Source organism: Agelaius phoeniceus, chromosome 32 (assembly GCF_051311805.1).
Source record: "Agelaius phoeniceus isolate bAgePho1 chromosome 32, bAgePho1.hap1, whole genome shotgun sequence".
NCBI lineage: Eukaryota > Metazoa > Chordata > Aves > Passeriformes > Icteridae > Agelaius > Agelaius phoeniceus.
Genome location: NC_135296.1, coordinates 2,126,435 through 2,149,139, shown reverse-complemented (window position 1 = coordinate 2,149,139; position 22,705 = coordinate 2,126,435). Strand labels below are relative to the sequence as shown.

Sequence of the window (22,705 nt, the reverse complement as noted above, 5' to 3'; positions counted from 1 at the left end):
AAAGATCTCCTGCGTTATTTATTTCAGAAGGGATTTGGGGGGGGGGGGGGGGGGTATGGGGAGTGTAGGAAATCGGGAGTGGTTAGGGGCGCACTGGATACCTATAGGGCATCTAGAAGAGGTCTGTGGGATTTTTGGGGGAGACTCTAGGAGTGTTGAGGAAAATCTGTGAAAGGTATTAGGGTTCCAGGTAGGGCTTTGGGGGGTCTTTAACGATCCGGGGGTCTGTGGGATGTTTTGGGGGGCCCAGGACAGCGTTGGGAGGTCTATGGGGACTAGGAAGTCTATAAGGGCGCCTGGGGGTTTGTTGGGCATTTCGGGGCAGGGAACCCCCAACCCGTGGGAGTGGAGCTCACCTGTCTTCTTCACCTTCACATGGCCGACGTGGCGCCGGGGGGTTCTGGTGTCCCTCCGCCCCTGAGGGCGCTATGGGGGAAGGTGGAGGGTCAGAAGCTCCCCCTGAGCCCCCAAAAATCCCTCGTGCCCCCCCCCCCGCCTCCCATTGGCCGCTGGTTCCGCGCCAGTTTATTCACTTCCTGGACTACAACTCCCGAAAGACCGCGGGGCCCCGTAGGCCGCCGATAGAGCCGGGACTGCGGTTCCCGTCATGCCCCGCGGCCCGTGAGAGGCCCGTCTAGGCCGGGACTGTCCCCTAAGCGCCATCCCAGCTGTTCCCCAGGTGCTTCCCTGAACTGTAAGTGCGCCCCGGGGCCCCTTAAGTACCCCCAGTTTCCCTCTCCTGACCCTCAAGTACCCCTCAGGTTCCCGAAGTCCCACCGACCCCTGCTTGCCCCCAAATGCTGCCTGTTTGTCCCCTCGGACCCCCAAATGCTCTCCAGCTGCCTCCCCGCCCCTTAAGCGCCCCTCCAGACCCTTTAATGATCCCCCAGCTGGCCTCCAAGCGCCCCTCGAGTGTCTCCTGGGAATTGGCGTGATGACAACGATGTAGAGTAAGACCCTGACTCTATCGCAGTATCAGCAACACTTCAGCCTTTAATTCAAATTTGAATCAAAACTGTAATTGCCAATGTGGAGGATGGACAGGCCTCCGCACTTTTTCGTGCCACTCCCGTGGTCCCTCTTGGAGCCAGGGAAATTGTGGGAAAAGCATTCCTGCATGTTGCATGCATCAAAATTTCATGGGAATCAGGAACCGAGTCTGTGCAGTGAACTTCCCTGACAGGTTAAGAAAATCCTGTCAGATGAAGAACAGGTTGAGAGAACTCTGGGGACCTGTACTATACAAAACCCCAGAGACCCCCCACCATCCCCTACAGACTCCCCAGTAGATCCCAAACATGCTCAGAATCCCCTCAAAATGCTCCATAGCTCCCCCCGCAAACACCCTATAAACCCTCAGGACCCTCCCAAACCTCCCTCTAAAACCTCCTGAGGCTCTCTAAAATAACCCACAGATCTGCCCAAACCCTTGGCACTCCCCTGCACCCCCAAAAGGGGCTACCCCAGGTGGCCACAACTAGTCATGGACTGCCTGAGCCACTTTTTGGGCTGATATGTATGTAGGTATAAATCTGATAGAGAGATAAAATATAATATAGAAAGGAGCCTCCAGGAGAGCTGAGGAGGGTCTTTGTCAGGGGACAGGATGGAGGGTGAGGGTTTTCACCTGCCAGAGGGCAGGGTTAGATGGGATATTGGGAAGAAATTCCTCCCTGTGAGGGTTTGAGACCCTGGCACCAGTTGTCCAGAGAAGCTGCAGCTGCTCCATCCCTGAAGTGTCCAAGGCCAGGTTGGACAGGGCTTGGAGCAACCTGGGATAGTGGAAGATGTCCCTGCCCATGGCAGAGGGTGGATGGAGATAACCTTTGAAGTCCCTTCCAACCCAAACCAGCCTGGGATTCTAAAAGTGGGGGAGGTTTGGGGTAGGAAACCTTGGCTGACACCAGGTGCCCTCCCAGGCTGCTCTATCACTCACACTTCAGGAAGAAACAGCAAGAGAAAACCTGTTGAAAAACTCCTGGGAGAGATGGGCTGGGGGCGGTTTGAGTCTCTCAGGAACTGTTCCAGCCCTTTCCAGTCCCTCAGGTGGAGGCACTTGGGGCATGAGTCCTACCCAACAGGCATCCCAATGGGGGAGAAGACAGGTTCAGCCTCTTGATCCAGCCTGTCCCGATCCCTCTGCAGAGCCTTCCTGCCCTCCAGCAGATCCACACTCCCACACAAGTTGGTGTCATTTGTGAACTTAGTTTGAATTCCACTTGATCCCCTCATCCAGATCATCAATAAAGATGTTGAGCAGGACTGGACTCAGCACTGACTCCTGGGGTCACCCACAAGTAATTGGGTGTTATGGATAGAGTGGGAGCTTCAGACAAGCCCTGTCTTAGGCTAATATTTTTGGGTACAGCTTGAATTAGGTGGCCTGCACCTAAACCACTCTGGCTTACAACTTCTAAGAGTGGTATTATGAAATTAGTTATTTCTTGAATAGACAGGAGATAAGAGACAAAAGGTCTTGGACAGAGTTACTTACTACATGGTATAAAACAGAAGAACTACTAGTAGATTACATAAAACAGTGCACAACATTAAGGTACCTATATCAAAGCTAGGAAAGGACTAGTATAGATTAGGAGTCAATGTAACTTACCACCAAACTGGCAAGAGTGTGCACAGAGTCTTTTCACTCAACCCTCAAGAGAGGAACCACAAAACCAGCATCCCAACTTTGGGGGAAAAGCCCCACTCATTTCCAGGGAATGTGCAGAAACTTCTACTTTGTGAAAGTTTGGTGTAGCTTTAATAGATTGTGAAGTAAAGTGTCTGTCAGAAATTCCAGCTTATCTTTCCACAATTTTGCTTCCACAGCAAGATGTTTATTGTCAGCTACAAGTGCTGCTTCCATGGCACCCAAATAACCAGGAGACAAGTGGTCTTTAGTGATTTATTTCACCAATTAGCAAGCTCTTGTGGCAGGGAACATGTCCTGCTACACTAGCCCCAGCTGGATTTAGTTCCATTCTCCACCACTCTCTGGGCTTGGGCATCAGCCAGTTTTTCAGTTGCCCTGTCCAGTCCATGAGCAGCCAGCTTCTCCAGTGCCAAAGGCTTTACTGATGTCTATAAATATACATCCACCGCCCTTCCCTCATCTACTGAGTGGGTCATTCTGTCACTGCCTGCAGACGCTTGGCCTGGGTGGGAACAACCTGCGGCACTCAGAGCCGTGGCATTCCAGGGCCTCCCATGGCTTTGCCGGCTTTCCCTGGCCCACAGCCGGCTGCTGGAGGTGAGCGTGGCCGCATTGCAGCCGGTGCAGGTGACCCTGGGCGAGCTGGAGCTGCTGCCAATGCGCTGCGCTGCCTGAGCCCACACCTGCGCAGCTGCCGCCTCTCCGCTCCCTGCACAACCTCTGTGAGCTGAAGCTGCAGGCGCAGCAGCCACAGGGGATGCGTGTGGTCCCACAACGCTTCTTCCAGGGCCTCAGTGCCTTGCGCTCGCTCTGCCTGTCACAGAACTTGCTCTCAGCCCTCCCTGCTGATGCCTCTGATGCCCTGGCACAGCTGTAGTGTTGCAGCCTGAATAGCTGCTAGGAAAGCCCAGGGTAAAGAAGCAAAAAGGGCCTGTGCATGGTATCCACAGATGTTTAATTCAACTGCACGGTAACATGTTTGGGTCCCAGGCACACACACATGGAGGGTCCAGGTTTCTCTCTCCCCAGGGGCCCGGGGTCACTCTGGTCTTGGGGCAGTACAAAGGTAAGGGCCAATTAGGGAATAGGGAGAGAGTGGCTCAGGGGCACGGGGAAAGGAGCCAATGGGGTCTTACCGGCTTTTTGAGGGAAGCTTCTTCTGTTTCCCCAACCCAGGGCATGCCCCCAGGGTCTCCACAACTCCCCATTTCGATATGATTAAGAAAGCTTCTCTGAAGGATCAACTGAATCAACAGAAAATGACAAAAACAATCAAAAGCACCCATAAGACAATTTTCAAAATGCAACCAATTCTGAGTCCCCAATGTCCAAATATATTTTCTTACAGGTGGCAGGACGGCTGCTGGGTTTTCTTAGTACAGTTTATCTGGAAACTGAGTCAGGAGAAGGTTCCTTCAGCAGGCACTGGTTCTCTGCCACCTGTGGCAGTGTTGTTGGCTGTGACTGGCTCTGTACAAGGTAGTGTGCATGGTGGTGTGCCTGTTGGAAACTCCAAAATAGAAATTATTAAGTTTTAAGTAAAAGATGGTTACTTTAAGGAAACATTCTTTTATTTCCCTCCCAATCTCACTCCCTCTGGTATTACGAAGGAACTCTTGGGTAAGGGATTAGTGGGATTAGTGGAGGGAGGCCGTGGAAGGGGGGAAAAGGAGGTAGGAATTTGTGGAAACATAAAAAAGGAGTAGTAGGACAATGGAAAGGAAAAGTAGAAAGTGGGAGAGGGGCAGGGAGGCCACAGGAATTCGGGAAGTGTATTAGAAGAAGTGAGACTTATCTGATTGGAAGGTTCAGTCATTATGCTTTACCATGGGAAGGAAAGCACATAGCCCCAGTGGTTTAGGTGCAAGTTACAGTCTGCCCTAGCGGGGTAAAGATCAGCAAAAGCTCTCTGATCTGGCAGCTTTTGTATGAGAGTCATCTTTGGACATATATAATATCAGAGGTGGTATCCACGTTTGAATGATGGGCTTCTGGATGAGAATGAGAGTCCTCTTCTGTAGGAAAGAAAGCATGTAGCCCCAGTGTTTGCAGTGCTGATGAGAGGCTGCACAGGGGAGGTAAAGGCCAGCCAAGACCTCTCTACCTCTCTATCATGGCATCTCTTTGGTGGGAGCAATCCTTGGACATAACATTGGAAGTGTTATCTAATTTGGGTAATGGGTAAAATCCCTGGTCATATTCAATTAAGTGCACTTACAACTGAAAAGCATGTGTGACATAGAATATATGTACTAAGTTACCATACTTACTAGCTTAAATGAAAGAAGTGACTCTACCCTGTGGGTTGAACTTGTTAATATGTGAACCAAATTTGCTTCCTGCTGGCAATGATTGCTCCTGCAATAAGGATAAGCTGTCCTTGGTTAACTTGATCCTCAGTGGGGGTGTGCTGGAATCATTACTGATATCATTCCTGGATAGAAAAAACAGTATGAGTCTCAGCAACATTAGCCTGAACAGGTTACCTCTTAGTGGCTCAAGTTGTTTAATCACTTGGACTAATGACGAAATTCCTTTTTCCCACGCAGAATCTCTCTGTTCCATCTCTTTAAATGTGGTTGAGTTGAATAGTGAATATTTCTTTGGTCTTTCGTGGTGTTAGGCCTTGACATTCTTCAAGAGGAATCTCAACTTCTACTTTATGAAGTGCTTGTCCACTGCTGTTGCTGCTTCCCATGTTTTCAGGGGGGGTCTCCTGCAATTTGAGTTCTCCTCCATGGGTAGTGTGCTCTCCTAATTTGAGCTATCAGTTCCGCAAAGTTTAGTACAACAGTGAATGTAGATGTGGTACTGGTGTTCAACTGCCTGTAATAAATCATAAGCCACAACTGTCTGTTCAGCTCTTTCATGAGCCAGACCCTAAGACTGGCTCAGTCAGTCTGAGCATGGTGCTCATAACACCACAGTTGTTGGTTCAATCTGTGTATGGCCCATTCACTTAACAGCTGGTCTTGATGATCTTTGTAGGTCCCTTTCAACTCAGAATATTTTGTGATCTGTGACATGATGGCAATGCCAACAGCAAACATTGGCTAAACACTAGCAAGTTCTATGTGGCTGGAGTATGTTAAAATTATCACTGGCCACTGTCTCTATCAGGAGAGATAGGAGTGTGACTGAGTGATAGTACCTTTTTTCTTTTAATCTGTCACCACCCCATCAATGCCCAAGCACACGAGTGCTTATATTGTGGCTGTTAGGTTTGCAGTAATTGGGTATTTCAACTCTTAGTGGGGCCACATTGGCCAGAACTTCAGAAATTCCACTTCTCCCTGCAGCAAAAATCCAGCATGGGGACACACTAGCAGTCCTTGGATCAGGGAGTGCAGGTGCCATATGGAGTCAGCACAGTCTCTGGACTCCTTTTAGGGTTTGGGCTAATGTTCAAATATTAACATTGACTCACTGCCATCAGGCAGACAACAGATTTAAACGTTCAGAACATCAAAACCCTAAATATTGTCATTGTGATCTTTGATTGCAAAGCAAGTAGCCAATATCCACTTCTCATCCAGGACCCATAAATTAACGGCAGCAACTTGACAGATAACATTTTCTCCATTTACTAAAGTGATTTTAACTCTTAGCATCTAGGTCATACACCCAGCTTCTTGGCATCCTGCTTCATTAGTACTGAATGCTGTGCTCCTGTATCTACTAGAAATGTAATTAATCATTGATGAGAACCGACTGGAATCTGGATGTATGGGTCATTAGTATGTATTGATAGGGTTCCACTTGTTGCATTTCAGTCTCACTTGGCTTGTGCCTGGAATGCTTTTGCAAATCAGCCACCTGAATGGACTCTTGCACAATACAGGGTGCATCGGTAGCTTGCTTAAGCATCACCTTTGCTGTTTCTTTCAGTTTTCATCTTTTCTCCTTTTCTTCCTGGAACTGTTTCTGCAATTGTTCATTTCTCAGTAACAGGGATAAATAAGGTTTTCTCTCTCAGGTCTTGTTTCTTTCTTCTATAATTTTCCCTATTCAGATTCTAAAATAATTGTCTTTCCTTACACTCTGCTGAAGCAAGTAGGGTCCTAAGATGGTCTTTCTCAGTCATAAGTTTATCCATTTGGATTCTCAGCTTTTCTCCTGTCTCCATCTCAGAAGCCAGTGGTGACTCTGATACCTCATTTTCTGTGTAAGTCTTACTTTTGGTGAGCCTCCTTAAATGTTTGCAGCTGCCAGCCCCCAGCTCACTGAGGATGGCAAAAGTTGTTTCTAAGACTCCAATTAACAACATTAGCCTTGTGAGGCCATAGTAATGATAGGTTTCCCAGGAGTTCCAACTCCCACATCAACATCTTTATCCTGCTTGTGGCAAAAGAGTGCAACTTTCCTTTTCTCCAGAACAGCAGTGGATAATTTATCACTTCCTGAGAAATTCCTTTCTGCAAGCCTTTCACTCAAACTGCATTCCATCATGCACTGGGACCCTGCTGCTCCCTTTTGGGCAGTCTGCTTCCTTGGTGCAATTCCAATCTCCTGATTGTTGTTCTGTTTACTAATTGTTAAGTGAAACCCATCCTTCTGCCATAGGAAGATCTCTTTCCCCACGATAAGGGTCTTTTCCCTTGTCTTCCGCTCTGTGGGGTTAACACTTGCTTCAAGTGATCCTGAAATTCTGCCAGTGTTTTATCACGTCCAGCAAAACTCTAACCACAGCAGCCACATACTTGGTTAACCAGTGATGTAGGTGAGGGCTGTCCTGGAACATCTGTCATTCATCAGTTGCAAAAACACTGCCCTCTGTACACTCTCTGTCCCATGATCTATGGTTGGGGTTTCGATCCTAAGCAAATCACTCCTCTCTAATGGATGCAACCTCCTGCTCAATAGGCGGCACTCTGAGTTAAAGACCACAGTTTTCTCTGGTCACTCACCATTAAAAATACTTCTGGCCTCCAGAAGCCTTGGGCCTCCACTTCAGACAAATTATTTAATCACCCTCTGCCAGAGGCACTCTCCAAACATATCCAGTTTCCAATTACTATGTAAGTCTGCTATGCTTTTCCTGGAACTTTGCTATCTTGGCTGCTGTGTACCACATTGTTTTAGTAACAGTGTGCAGACCCTGACTATCATAGAAGGTTTCATCTTTAATTTGGGGTTGTAATGTGATTTCCTCATTATCAGATGTACTGCTGCTTATAGGGTCGTTAGAGACATCAAAGCAATCTTCTGTCCTGTCCACAATTTGCATTGTTAACTTTCTTTGAAAGTTCAGTAACAAAAATATTCCCCACCAAACTCAGCACCAGACTGTCTGGGGAAAAAAGAGGGTTGAGGAGACCCCAAACCTGGAGATATGCCAAACCAGGTGGGTGGGGCCTAGGCTGGGATTTTAGGGGAGATATTTGGGGTCCCTGAGGTTTGGGGGGCTCAAAGGGTACCCCAAGGATGGCAGCGATGGGCAGGTTTAAGGGGGTTTGGGGTCCAGGGTAGGTTTTGGGTTCTGAGACTCGGGAGGGGTCTCCAAGGCATGAGGAAGGGGGGTTGGGGTCCCAGGGCAGGGTTGGGGTTGGGCGGGTCCGTTCTGGGGTCCCTCCCGTGCCCTCAGGTGCGGGCACAGGTGCTGCCGGTGCAGCGCCCCCGCAGGTCCCGCCCCTCCCCGCTCAGCAGCGCCCCGAGCGGCAGCAGCGGGAACAGCAGTCGGGGACCGCCCAGAACCCCCGTAGCCCCGGCCCCCGGGTGTGGCCCTCCCAAGCCCCGCCCCATAGCGGGGACCCCGTTGAAGCCCCACCCCCAGAGCTCCGCCCATGGACGGGAGACCTCCAGAGCCGCACGCACACGGGGGTACTAAGCCCCGCCCCCCACAGGCAACCCTGCCCACGTTCAAGCCACCTCTAAGCACCGCCCCCAAAGCCCTGACCTCCGCTCAAAAAGCGAATCCCTTAAGCGCCACCCCCTAGACGACCCCCCACCACCACTATACATGGAACCCCTTAGGCCCCAAGACCTTCCTGGCCCCCAGCCCAGGTGGCCTCACCTAAAATACTCGGAGCCCCTCTCCCTGTGGGTTCTCCTCCCCTCCAGAGTTCCTCCCTGCGGTGCCTCAACTCCAAATCCCCTCCAAGCTCCCCAGCATCAGCACCTAGAGGTCACAAATATTTATTGGGGTACAGCAGAACTGGGAGGGTCTCCACTAGGGTGGAGGTCCTGGGTAGGTTTCCCTGGGACTGGCATGCTGGTGATGGGGGTTCCAGGGGGACCATGGGTAGGGGTCCACAATAATCTGTGAGGTGCTGGACTAAGGAAGGGGACCTCCACCCCGGGATGCGTCCCTGAAGGGGTTGTTGGGGATCTTGAGGTGGGGGAGTCTATGGGGTGGGTCCACGTGGGGGAGCTTGGGGGACCCCATGGAGGAAGGGGGGGGGGGGGGTGTCTCAGCATGATGGTCCCATAGGAGGTCCCAGGAAGATTATGGGTGTGAGATTATCAGGAGAGACCCCTCAGGGGATCTTCATTCAGATGCCCCCCACCTCGGGTCCCCGCAGGCGCCGGGCCAGCTGCAGATCCTTGGGGAACAGGGTGACTCGGCGGGCGTGCAGCGAGCACAGGTATGCGTCTTCCAACAGCCTCACCATGAAGGCCTCCGCTGCCTGTGTACCAAAACCTGAGGGAGGGTCCCCAAAGCTCCCCAGCATGCCCCAACCCCCCCACCTTCCCCTGGGGTCAGAGACCCCCCCCAAACACACACCCGGGGGGCAGGGTCCCTCCAAACCCACACATGGGTGACCAAAGCACCTTGTGCCTGTAAATGTGTTAGGGGGGGATCAACACCCAGTGACCCATCCTCAATCCCCGACAGAGCCCGGGAGTAAGGGACCCCCCCACCCAGCACCCAGAGACCCTCTCAACATCCATGGAACCCTGTCCCAGAACCCATAGACCCTCCCTCCAGCCAATGGAGACCCTCCTAGGCTCCCCCTCAGCTCCCATCACATACACCCTTCAAACTCTCAGCCTCATCCAAGCATCCAAAGAGATCTTCCTGAACCTCCCCAGGCCCCAGAGACACCCACAGACCCCCCCCTGCAGCACGTACAGACCCCCAACCCCCATGGAAACCTTCTCAGTACCCCTGAGATCCCCCTCAGCCCCTTCCCCACCCCCCAAGTCCCTGGATACCCCTGCAGGACCCATAGGACCCCTCCAGCCCTTCTGTGACCTCCCTCCACCACGCCTGGGCCCCCCGAGCCCCACCTCCTGCAGCGCCAGCAGGGCCATGCTCTGCCAGCGGTAATCGACCCCGCGGGTGAAGAGCAGGCAGATCTCCCGCACCTGCAGCAGGGAGGGCACAGGGAGGGGGGCACATGGGGGCAGCGGGGTCACAGGGAGCGCGGGGACACTGGGGCAACATGGGGGGGATACGGGGGCATTGGGGACATCCCGGGCTGGGGCCAGCACCATGGCAACACCCTGGAGACACTGCCCTGGGGACATCCCAGGGACCTGGGGACACCCTTGTTGTCATCCTGGAGACACTTTGGGGACACCCCAGGGAGAGGAACACTGGGGACAGGAACACCTGGGGACACACTGGGGAGTGGGGATGTGGGGACATCATGATGGGGACACCCTGGGATCTCCCAGGTGGGAGGCAGGGGGGAAGCACCATTCTGGGAACATCTTGGGAACACCCTCAGCCATGGGAACATGGGGACACCCCAATGGGACAGGGGGGGCAGTGCCAGCACAGCAGGAGGGGCACAGGGAACTCTCAATCCATGCAGCCTCTGAAGGTGGCAGGCCACAAGGATGTCTGGAACCACAGAATGACATTGGGGGATATTGGGAGAGGACAGGCCCAGCATGTCACAAGGATGGGGAGGACAAGGACACGGGGAGGGCTGGAACAGGGTTGGAGGGGGGGGGGGCTGGGGGAAAGGGATGGTCTTGAAAAGTCCCAGGGGGTGATCTGGGGTTCTGAGGGGTAACTTGGTGGGTCTGTAGGGGGTTGGAAAATTGCAGTGGGTTTCTGGGATGGGGTCCATGGGGAGGTTGGAGGATTCCAGGTTGGAATTCAGGGGTCTCAGGGTGGATTTGGGGTTGGATTTGAAGGGGTCCTAGGGATTGTTGAAGAGTTGCAGTGGGTATTTGGGAGAATGCAATGGGGAGCTGAAGGATCCCAGGGTGGATTTGAAGGCTCTGGGGGAAGTTGCAGGGTCCGAGAGGGTTGATCTGGGGTGTCCTGGGATGGATTTGAGGGTCCCAGGAGAGGGAATCCAGAGTGGTTTGGAAGATCCCAGACAATGCTGGAGGTTCTGGGGTGAAACTGGGGGGGTCCTGGAGGGGTTTGGGGGTCCCACAGTAGATTTTGTGGGTATCTGAGATGATCTGTGTGGTCCCAGGGGAGTTTGGGAGTCCATGGGGGGTGCTGGGGAGGTTCTGGGGGGGGAAATCAGGGTGTCTGGGGATTTTAGGGATGTGGGGGGTTCTCACCAGGCGGGCAAAGGGGCCGGGGCGCAGCAGCAGGCGGGTGCTGCTCTGGTACTTGCGGATCTCCTGCAATGCCCGCTGACCTGGGCGGCGCCCTGTGGGGGCATCAGATAGGGGTCTGTGGGGGCTTTAGGGGATCTATTTAGCCTGGGGGGCACAGATGGGGAGCTCTGAAGGAACGGGGGGGGTACCGATCTATAGGGCCTGTCAGAACACAGAGGGCTATAGGGGATCTATGGGGGCTATAGGGGTCGGGGGACACGGGGAGGCTGTGGGGGTTAAAAGGGATCTGTAAGGTCTGGGGGGACATTGTGGGTGTAAAGGATCTATAGAGAGCTAAAGTGATGGCTGATATAGGGGAGTTATAGGAGACAGGGAGTATGGGGGTAGAGGGGCTATAGGGGCGATAGGGGAGAGAGAGTGTGGGGTGACTGTAGGTGATGGAAGCATGTAGACGTCTATAGGGTACAGGCTAGGGGCGGAGGACAACAATAGAGGGAGTCCATAGGAGTGCTCTAGAGGGGGGTCTGAAAGGGGGGCTCGATATAGGAGGTCTATAAGGGGAGTCCCCCGCCCCTCACTCACTGCGTGCCCGCGGCCGGGGCGGTGGGGGGGTTGGGGAACGCCCGCGCCGTCGGGGGGTGGGTTTGGGGCGGGGCATGTTGCGGCCGAGTCCACCGCAGGGTCAGGGCGAGGTCAGAAGGGGACCCAGCGCCTGGGGAAGGGAGAGTCAGGGTGCGCTCAGGCGTGCGGGGCCCCCACGCCGCTCCCGGGATCCACCGCGCTGCGCCGTTCAAATCTCCCGCCGCGCCGCTCGTGACGTCACTTCCCTCCGCGCGCCAATCGGGGCGCGCGACCGCCCGGGGTCGCGCCGGACTCCGCGACTCGATGGTGCCGCGCCCACCGAGGGCTCATTAGCATAACTCTGCATGGCCCCACCCCCAGGTACCCCGCGCCCTGGTGCTCCCGGAGTAGTCTCAGTTATCGTCCCCGTGCGGTGCCAGTATGGGCTCTGTCATCGTCCTGGTGTGATCCCAGTCGTTCCCATGTGGTTCCCGTTGCTCTCGGTCATCTGCATGGTTCCATTAACTCCCAGAATGATCCCAGTATGATTCCAGTCCCTTGCAGTATGATTTTAGTGCTTTCCAGTCACTCCCAGTGTGAGTCCAGTATGATCACAACGACTCTCAGTATGATCCCTGTCACACCCCCAACGGTCCCAATCAATTCCTGTCACTACTAGAATGATCCCACTATGATCCCAGTCACTCCCAGTATGATACCAGTTGCCCCCAGTGTGGTTCCAGACACTCCCAGTATGAACCCAGCATGGTTCCAGTTGTCCCCTCCTGTATGATCCTAGTTGCCCCAGGTATGGTCCCAGTACCCCCAACATAGTTCCAGCATCTTCCCTTTGCTCCCAGTGTGTCTTCAGTTGGCTCCCAACATGGTCCCAGTAGCTCCCCATGCCGCCCAGTACCCCGTGGGGGTCAGTCAAGGATTACAACTGTCCATGAAATCCATTGGGAGAAGCAGACTGGGGGGTTATGAACCCATGGTGGCCCAGGTGGGCTTTGGGGTCTCTTGAGGGCATTGCCTCGCACACCTCCCAGTTAACCCCCAGTTTTCCCAGTGGGCCACCACACTCCTTATTTGACCCCATCAAGCCTCCCAGTTGCCCCTAGTTGTCCACCCAGGCTAGATGTTGAATAGGACTGGCCCCAACACTGAGCCCTGGGGAACCCAGCAGTGCCCAGCCCCAGCTGGCTGTGGCCCTATTCCCACTTCTCCTTGGCCTGGCCACCAGCCAGGTGTTCCCAGCGAGAGGCACCTGTCCCAGCCGCGAGCTGCAGGTGCTCCAGGAGAGGCAGGGAGATGGAGGCAGTGCCAAAGGCTTTGCTGAGCTGCAGGCAGACACACCCACCCATGTCCAACACCCACTGGAGTCACCTGGGCACAGCAGGAGATCAGGTGAGTCAGGTAGTACCTGCCTTTCCCAAGCCCTGGCTGTTCCCAATGCCCTGGTTTTCCTGTCTGTGCCACGGGTGCTGAAGTCCCAGTCGGTGCCATGTTGCCAATGGGACACTTGTGCTGGCCATCAGTACCTGCTGTTCTTCAACTACCCCAGCAGTCACACAGCAGAAGGGTCCTCTGAAAGACCAAGCAAGGGATTCAGCTGTCCTAATTTCTTCTGTTTCCACAGCAGCTCTCCCAAAGCCCAGTGGTGTCCTTTTGGGTCCTTGAAATACCTCTCCTGAGGTGATCTGTGCCAAGGATACACAGAGCCCCTAGGCCAGCGACAATGGCGTTTTTCTGCCACTCATGCCCAGTCAGGAGCACTTTAGCTTCCAGTAAAGCCCCTGTTGGGATCCCCCATCATCCCAGAAACAGAGGTGGATTCTGCCCCTGCATGATGGCATCAGGGTACATTGTGCACCTGTGTCAACTAAAGCCTTGTGCTCCTGTGACTCTGCTGTGCCAGGCCATGGACCCACACAGTCCAACTGACCCCACTGTCCTTTTTCCACACCCAGATGGAGCCAGGGCCCCTCTAGCTCTGATCATGGTACTTGTTGCTTGCTCCTTGTAAATATGACCTGGAGGTCCCTTCCAGAGAGTCAGAAGTAACATCAGCCCTTCAATTCCACCTGAAGACTTGCCCAGTGGAAACTGAGGGGCATTTTTCCTTGAAGAGTTTTCTGTGGTGGTTAATTTTTCTTCTCAACTCACATACCTGTGCTGCCAAGGCAGAGGTGGGTTTTCCATCCCACTTCCATATGTCTTCACCAAGGCCAGGCAAGTAAAACCACAGGTTACCTTGCGGTGTGCCCCTCTCTCTTGAGCAGGAGGCACTTGCCCCTTATAGAGTCCAGTCTGTGCTAGTGGAGCATAGGGCACTTCTTTCAGTTGCTGGAGGTCTTTTCCACAGACAAGATGCAAGCCCATACGGTGAAAAAGATACTTTCTTCATATTGTGAGCATTTGGTAACCAAATTATTGACTCTTTGTTCTCCTTTCCATGACATCACTGCCAATGAGTTGGTATGGTGATGGCACCTCAGTAGGAACTTCCATCACATGGTTTGTGTACACTGAACCTCATCTGGATCTACAGGGGACTGTAGGTCTGGACACAATCCTGTGCCGTGTGCCCCGGATGATCCTGCCTGAGCAGGAAGGTTGAACCAGATGATCCGCTGGCCCCTTCCAACCAAACTGATTTTGTGATTCTGTGAAAGCAGGAGCAGCTTGCAAGTGATTATGGCATACAGACAATTGGGGAAAAGAAAGTTCTGCTAGTTACAGGGAGAAATGATAGTACAGGGAGCAGGACAAAGGGATATGGAGAGGAGATATGGCACAGGGATGAATGATGGCACAGTGTTACCCTATTTTAGCTGGTTTGCGATAGACAAACCAACCAGCCCCTGGTTTGACTGACAGGGGCCTTGCCCAGTCACATCTCTCCCAAGGCTGCAGGCGTTTCCTTGGCCAGGACCTGAAGGGGCGTATAGAGTTCTGACCTACGAAAGTATCCAGATGGGATTTTTCAAATGCCCTATATAAGCAAGGGCTTGGGAAATAAAAGCTCTCTGTTGCCACATGAACATGGGGGTTGTTGCAGTTTGAATTTATTTTATTGATTCCTTGTTAAGTGGTTTGTTCTGTTGTACCCCCATTTTCTCCCCAAGTTGGTTTACCCCTGGGTTTTATCCTCCCTCAAAGCTGTCCCTCATGCCATTCCCCACCCCTTGTTCCAGCTCTTTCCCTGCCTGTCAAGGCAACCCAGCCCTTGATTCCTGAACCTCCCCTGCCACTTAAACCTCAGGCCAATCCCTGTCCTGCAACACCCCTTTGGAATTCCCCTACTCCTCGAAGCCCCATTGGCCCAGGTGACCCATCCTCTCCACCCTCCTACCCCAGTTGGCCCGGGACACTCCATGTAATCCCCTCACTGGTGCCCTGAGGATTCCCTATTGGTTAGCTGTTTGTATCCACCCCCTGACTTGTATCTGTACAAAATCCCTTGCACAATAGAGCTACCGGCTCTTTGTCCTGCTCCCTTCATGTGGGTTAAACTGCTCCATGTGGAACCTCAAGACGGAGCACCTCCTCCTTTCTCTTCTGCCTGCTCCCTGTCGTGGCTTGTGTCTGGTACCGTAGAGCAAGTGGCTATAAAGGTTCTGCCTCTGGTAAATCCCCATACCAAGGCAGTTCCCCTCTCCTGGCGTGGCACCGGAGCTCTAAGAGCCAGCCCGAGTTCTGGCAGCCACTTCAGCGGTGAGTGGTCTTTGTCTCTTGCCAACTTCCCCACCCCCCCTGCCTGACACTCACAGCATGGGGAGCAGGACAGAGCAACAGGAGATAAACCAGGAGGAAGGCAGGGAGAAGGTTCCCCACTGGACTCCATAAAATTACATCATAGAACCGATCTAATTGCCTTACATTGCGGGGTGCAGGGGTTCGGGGACAACACACCATGACCAACATGATCCAGTGAAGCCAAATTTATTATCCCTAAAAAGACTATATTTATAATAAATCTCTACTGTCCACGCGTCTCTAGCTAATACATGATTGGTTAATCCTAGCTGTTCACGTTTCTAAACTAGAATGCTGATTGGATCACCTAATTTTTCACCTGTCTTGCTGTGGTCATCTGGCCCACCCATGACTCACATTTTTCTTACTTTCCCAAGCTTGCTGACAAACTTGCTGAGTCCTGATGATTCTTCTTGTATCTTTTTCAAGGATATACCGACCCCATTTCTGAATATGTCCATTATTCATTGCTTGTGTATGTGACCATTGTCCATTATTACAAGCAAGCTGGATTGTGCATCGGCTGAATATGGCCATTGTCTAGCAAGAGCTCCTCAATCTGCAAAAAGCTCTCAACAGTTCCCTGGTTTTGTTTTTGCACAAGCCAGACTGATTTAAAAGCACGGTCAATTATTTTCTGCACACAGCATAGTAAGCAAGGCACTATAAGCGGAATTGAAAAAAGAATACAAAGTATCATAATGCCAAAGCGTACTAAGTCCTTGAGCCAGCCTGTTATTCCCCAGGATTTTAGCCACTCATCAAAAGAATTCTCAACAACTGTGAGCTTTTTCATATTCTCCTTAAGCAATGACAGTTTCTTGTGAATAGATTCAGAGTGGTCAGAGAGATCCATGCAACACATCCCTTCAAAATCTTCACACCCATGTCCTTGTGCTAGCAACAAAAAATCTATAGCAGCCCTATCCTGTAACACAGCCTGGCGTATGCTACCTACATCAGTGGTGAGCTCATTCAGTATTTCAGATATAATGTTAATTTGTTTTCCTGTCCAACAAGACAATCGTTTTAATTGTGTAAGGGCCTGTGATGAAGCTACTCCTGGTGTAAAAAGTGATGCCAGTATAACTGAGGGCCTATTCCACAATTCTACATTATCCTTACAGTCTGAGCCTAGTAGATGCACACTACATTTTGGACGGTGGAATTTGTGCCTGATATCAAGCATCTGTTGAATGCTAGGGGCAAACAGTGTCAATTTCCCAAAATAGCACAGTCTTCCTAATGCTTTCTGAGGAATTGCAGGCCAGGCTCTCTCGCCATAAATGAGAAAAACTCCAGGAGGTAACATGCTTGCTGATTTTTGTTTTAAGGATACAGACCATGTCCAATTGGCACAGTATGCCGTGATATTGTAATACCATGAAGAAAACAGGAGATATCCAAGCACTATCATCTCCGGTTTTTCCTGACTTCTCCCTAATCAGCTCTTTACCTTTGTAGTACTCAAAGAACAAACAATAATTTCCTGGCACGGATCCCAAAATATCCAGTTCCTGTGGTTCCTGACTTGTAGTATTTAAACCTTGAGTGATTGTAAATGCCTGAGCTCCTAAAGGATTTCTAGGGATTTTTTGTTTTTCACACCAATTTTCTGTGATCATCCCATTTTGATTAGTGGTACACCAATTTGACCAGGCCTTACTTAAGTTGCCATAAATTTGAGCTCTGGTCCAATTTCCAATTCTTCCATTGTGTCTAAGGGAATTCCAATTAAACAGGTGCGAAATGGGTCAGAAGGTGTAGCTGGTGATAAGCAGAAAGATTCTTGCCCTGTTCTGTTAGCCCATGTAACCCACATGTTAGCTCACTGATCTATATTGTATACTCCCTGTGTTTCCTTAATCACTACACTGAGCACCATTGTTAATATTTGCCAGATTGCTGCCATTGTTGCTGTTGTCTTTGATCACGCCTGTGCTTTGCCCAAATTGCTTTAGCTCGGTTCCACTCAAAATCTCCAAAGTGATGTATTTGTGGTATTGCTATTCCTACTCCACATTCAGTAGCTAATATCTTGCTATCTAGTACAATTTGGTTTACTATAGAAATTAAAGCAAGGTTAAACTGCACCCACAGTAACAATCTTTGCTCATATACTTCTATCAAAGATGCATCCTGGAGAAAACTCTGATATCCTCCTGAGTTACGCCCTAAAAATTTAGCTAATGCTAATGCTACTCTCAGGGTAATAGTGTTAAGTATGTGAAACCAGTTATTGCATATCAGGTTAATGGGCCTAAATTTTTGCTTTTTCCCTCGAGCCACTGCTAAATTATGTTCTTGACGAACTTGTCGCCGGGTTTTTAAGTTACACTTTATACAATGAACCTTAAGCCACAGCTTACATACACAACCATGCAGATAACAAGCATTTTCTATTTGATTTACAACCTGTGATGAAAGTGAAGGTAAAAGAAGTCTGTGTATATCTAACCCGTGTGTATTAAGCCTATGTGGAGTTGCTAGTACTCCCTCAGCATACTCCAGCAAGCTTGGTAGATATTCAGACTGTTGTTCAGGTGTCAGGGGTTGAAGAATCAGATTCAGGGCTCTCTGGAATTGGTGCTTTTGCTGATTCTCCGCCTCTGGACACAGCATGGGTTGATGACGATGGTTTCAGATAAGGCTTCACCCACTTGGCTGGAATCCAATGAATGCCTTTATCTGTAAGTAAGCACATATAACCTCTTCCTATTAATTTTACTGTAGCTGATCCTTCCCACACCCCTGTTTCTGGACTTTTGAACATGACCTGAATACCGTCAGGCAGTTCCTCACTTGGATTACGTGTGAGGGCATGATGCACAAGAATAGGTGGATCTTCCCTATCTCCTGTTGTTCTAAGGTAATTAAGCACAAAAATGGCTTTAGCTGTTTTTTTCCTCAGGGGATAACCCTGTAGTTCCCCCTTTTTGTTTTTGCAGCATGCCCTTGAACATCTGATGGGCATGCTCAATAATTGCCTGACCAGTAGGATTGTGAGGAATACCAGTGTCATGTCAAATACCCCATAAATTACAGAAACGTTTGAATCTTGAGGAACAGTAAGCAGGACCATTGTCAGTCTTCATTACTAAGGGGATACTTAATATGGCAAAGCAATTGTACAAATGTTTCTCAACATGATGAGCTGTCTCACCTGTTAAGGGAGTAGCCCATATAACATAAGAATAGGTATCAATGCAAACATGTACAAACTTTTTCTGACCAAATTCTGCTACATGAGTTACATCCATTTGCCATAATTGCAAGGGTTGAGTACCCCTAGGGTTAACACCAGTGCCTAAACCAATGCCATCTCGTTGACAATCAGGACAGGATCGCACAATACCCAAAGCATCAGTAACGCGAATACCAAATTGTTTAACTAACATTTTTGCAGATTGATGAAGAAATGCATAAGTTTTAGCTTGCTGAAATTTATCAGAGGTTGGCACTGGCCAGACAGTGGCTACAAACCGATCAGCTCGAGCGTTACCTTCAGACAGACCAGGGAGAGCTTGATGACTATGAACATGAGTAATAAAGTATTCCTGCCCTCGTTGATTCAGGTTTTTAAGCAATCAGCTTAAAAGGGAATACAAATGCTCATTACTCACCTCCTTAAGTACTGCTCTTTCTAGGCATTGGACACAGCCAACTACATAAAGCGAATCAGAAACAATGTTAATGGCCTCATTATTCCAATTTTCAAAAGCCCAAATCACAGCTTTCAATTCTAATGTCTGGAACGTATCTTTTACCTCTCCAAAAATGACATGCTTTTTCCACACTTTGCCTTGCTGCCAAGTGCAGGCAGCCTTTTTTGACCTTTTACCTGCATCTGTAAATACTGTCTGCCCAGACACCGGACAGTAAGATCTCCAGGGTCTGTCCTCCAGATGCTGATGCTACAATAAAGATAACACCCGGTGCCATGGATAAGTATTGTGAACTTTACCATCATATGCAGCCAAAGCTATCTGTAAAGAAACAGAATGCCTACTTCCCCATTCAAGATACCAGTTAGCTAATGGTACTAAAATTGCATATGGTTCATGTCCCCAGATTTCCAACATTCTCCCTCTGCCCTTCATAATCAAATGAGCAAAAAGTTCCAGTCGAGTAGTAATAGTTCTAGATTGTTTTACAGGTAAAAATACCCATTCCAAAATAACTAAAGGATTAGCTCGAGTTTTAACCCTTGACAAATCAAGGTGAAAGGATGCTTAGCATAATTGTCATCCTCCTTGCTTTGATTGATGATCATCAGTTGAACTGGAACATCCTCGATCAGACAATGTGCATGTGATGTAGCAGCCTTTGTGGTAATGTGATCCAAGGCCTACTGTTGTTTTTTATCCAGTGTCTGGTGTTCATCTGCCTGAGACAAAGTACCTAGTAACTGTATTAATGGTTCAAGTTCTTCATTAGTTATCCCACAAATAGTTCTAATCCATTGAATATCCCCCACTAACTTCTGGACATCATGTACAGTTTTAATTTCAGCAGTAATGGTGAGTTTCTGTGGCTTCACTATTGACTGATCAATCTGCCACCCAAGATATTTCCAAGGAGCAATTTTTAAACCCCTTTCCTCTAGCAAAACCGTCATGGTTTTTAGAACAGAGTCTAATTGTTTTCCAGCCACTAATATATCATCCATGCAGTGATAGATGATATACTCAGGGAATTGCTGCCGAGCAGGTTCTAATGCCCAAGCGACATAAATTTGGCACATCATAGGGGAATTTCGCATGCCTTGGGGCAAACAAATCCATCCATACCTTTTGTAGGGTTCTGCCTTATTGATAGATGGAACAGAAAATTCAAAATTACTTGTGTCATGTGGATGCAAGGGAATGGTGAAAAAACAATCTTTGAGATCAATGATCAATAGATTCCATGACTCAGGTATCATAGTAGGAGCTGGAAGACCAGGTTGCAAGGCATGCATACTTAGCATTACTGCATTAACAGCACGTAAGTAATGTAGCAACCTCCATTTCCCCCTCTTTTTCGGGATGGCAAAAATTGGAGCATTCCAAGGGCTAGTGGATGGCTTTATGTGCCCTTCCTCAAGCTGTTCTTGCACTAATTGTTGGATTATGGGCAGCTTTTCCTTTGACAGTGGCCACTGATCAATCCACACAGGTGTATCAGTGGTCCAGCTAATTTTGAGAATCTGCTGCCTTCCAGTGGCCGCTGCTAAAAAGGCTGCATAACAATGGTAGCTTTTAACTGGCTTAACAGATCCCTACCAAGCAAACCTAGTAAAGTACCAGGAGTTTGCATGACATAAGGCCTTGTAGATACATTCACTCCATCTGGGAAAGTAAAAGTAATTACTTCCCTGCTCATCTGAGTTGCCTGAGTCCCTCCAATACCTGCAATACCTAAAGTAGGATCGACCAATGCCCAATGTTTTGGCCATATTGTGTTTGAAATGATGGTTACATCTGCTCCAGTGTCAATTATGAGTTTCTTAGTAATAGAATCACCATTAAGATGTGGGTTACCTGTTTGTCTGGTTTACCTCTTGTGATGTCCATGGCCCAATATACTTCTGGTTTACCTGTGGAACCAAAGCTTCCTGTTCCCCGTTCCTTGTAGCCTGTACAGGGGACACAAGACTTAAAAGGAACAAGCTGAGCAATTTGTGAACCTTTGGGAATAGATACAGGAGGGAAAAATGTTCTAACCATAATTTTAACAACCCCTTGATAGTCTGCATCAATAACCCCAGGAATTACATCCAATCCCTTTTTACTGGCAGATGATCTCCCTAACAGAAAAGCACTAAGCTCATCCCCCAAGGGTCCTTTTACATTGGTATCTATCAGGTGCACAGCAGAGTCCGTGATGGTCACGTCTACTGCGGTTTCCACATCCACTCCAGCGCTTCCAGAAGTTGACGATCTGAGTGAGTAAAGTCCTCCTCCTCCTCCATGGGAGGCTGAGCTATCCAGGCAGCTCTCCGTACTTGTTTCTTTACCTGCGGACATAACGCGCTCCTAAGTTAGTTTCCCTGGAACCGACATTCTTTAGTATTGTGGTTATCTTTTTTGCAGATAGAACAAAATTTTTTCACAGTTGCAGAGCGACACTGACTCCTAACATGTTTGATTTTACCACATTCAAAGCATTTAATGTTCTTTCATTTGGCTCTCTTTTGCAGTTTAGAAAGCAAAGGTTTTACTGCATCCTGTACTGCAGCAGCTACATAGGCCGTTTTTTGTCTTTCTGTAGTTCTAGCCATAAGTTCCAGCATTTCTGTAACATCAGCTCCCTTCTTTAATGTTCCCAAAATCTGTCGAGTTTGATCATTAGCATTGTCAAAAGCAAGCATATTAAACAAATGTACTTTTGTGTCTGAATCCAAATCAGGATGATCATAGATAGCTTCATGCAATCTGTCTACAAATTTATCAAAGTCCTCATTCATTCTTAGGTGAATCTGTGTAAAAGACTTAGTACATAACCCATCTGGAAGTGCAAGGATAGCATTATATGCTAGTTGTTGGCTCATCTGCAAGACTTGATCAATGCTCCTAGCCTGGGCAGTGGCAGTAGCCCAGGGCCCTTGGCCAAGTAGCTGTTGTGCTGTTAAACCATACAGAGGATCACCCTGCACTCTAGGTGCTTCCTGAGCACACTTTTCCTCCCAGCTTTTATGAAACATCACCTGCTGATGGGGTGGCGTTATAAGTCTTATTAGGGTATGCCCATCAGCCGGAATTAGTGTTAGATGTAAAAATATACTGCAGAAGTGACTGTGCAAGTTGGGATTTTAAATGAAATTGCAGCTCTCAACCTTTCTAAAATCTTTCAATCGAAAGGTTCCCAAACTCTACTTGCAGCATTAGTTACTACAGGAAAAGCCTCTCCATCATTTGAGAGAAAAGTCCCTTCTATAATAGCTTCTGTAATAACTCCCTTCCACTTTCGTTTCTGAGCTGCTTCTATTTCAGGGTCACATTTCAACTCTAATTCCACATTTTTTACAGCATGAGAAGGAGGGTTTCATTTATCCGGCTTGAATACTGGCTCAGAGACAAAATGAGAGGGTGGTAACTGCTTTCCTGGTTGTGTGTCTGAACCTACTATCATTGGCAAGTCCATTTTCTCAGAAGAGTAGTCTCTTTTGGGGACAACTGAATCCTTTTGTTGAATTACCAATTTTTGCAAATTGTCCACTAAAGATTTTAAATCCTCTTCAATAGAAGCATTACTCATAATAACATATCCTTCCTTATCCTT

At 49.4% G+C, this 22,705-nt stretch overlaps 2 protein-coding genes and 1 long non-coding RNA gene across 4 annotated transcripts in view; 1 reads left to right on the top strand and 2 right to left on the bottom strand.

The window, feature by feature from the left end:
- LOC129133505 (uncharacterized) overlaps positions 1-22,705 on the bottom strand; it is a 148,388-nt gene that overhangs the window by 110,914 nt on the left and 14,769 nt on the right. Inside the window, exon 4 of one of the 2 annotated variants that reach the window (XM_077192285.1) lies at positions 15,613-21,440. The exons of the other annotated variant lie outside the window; for it this stretch is intronic. The gene's annotated coding sequence lies outside the window, so the exon portion shown is untranslated. Of the gene's footprint in view, positions 1-15,612; positions 21,441-22,705 lie in introns of those variants that run through there. 2 annotated transcript variants of the gene reach the window in all.
- On the top strand, positions 604-9,964 carry LOC143696289 (uncharacterized). The gene is made up of 3 exons (XR_013185726.1): positions 604-694; positions 4,002-4,132; positions 9,175-9,964. It is a non-coding gene; the product is annotated as an uncharacterized LOC143696289 (long non-coding RNA).
- LOC129133507 (histone H3-like centromeric protein A) lies at positions 8,799-11,929 on the bottom strand. The gene is made up of 4 exons (XM_054653149.2): positions 11,705-11,929; positions 11,123-11,214; positions 9,884-9,961; positions 8,799-9,279 (listed from the first exon to the last, which is right to left on the bottom strand). Exons 1-4 carry the CDS (start codon positions 11,778-11,780, stop codon positions 9,145-9,147), a joined length of 381 nt encoding a protein of 126 aa, XP_054509124.1. The 5' UTR covers positions 11,781-11,929; the 3' UTR covers positions 8,799-9,144.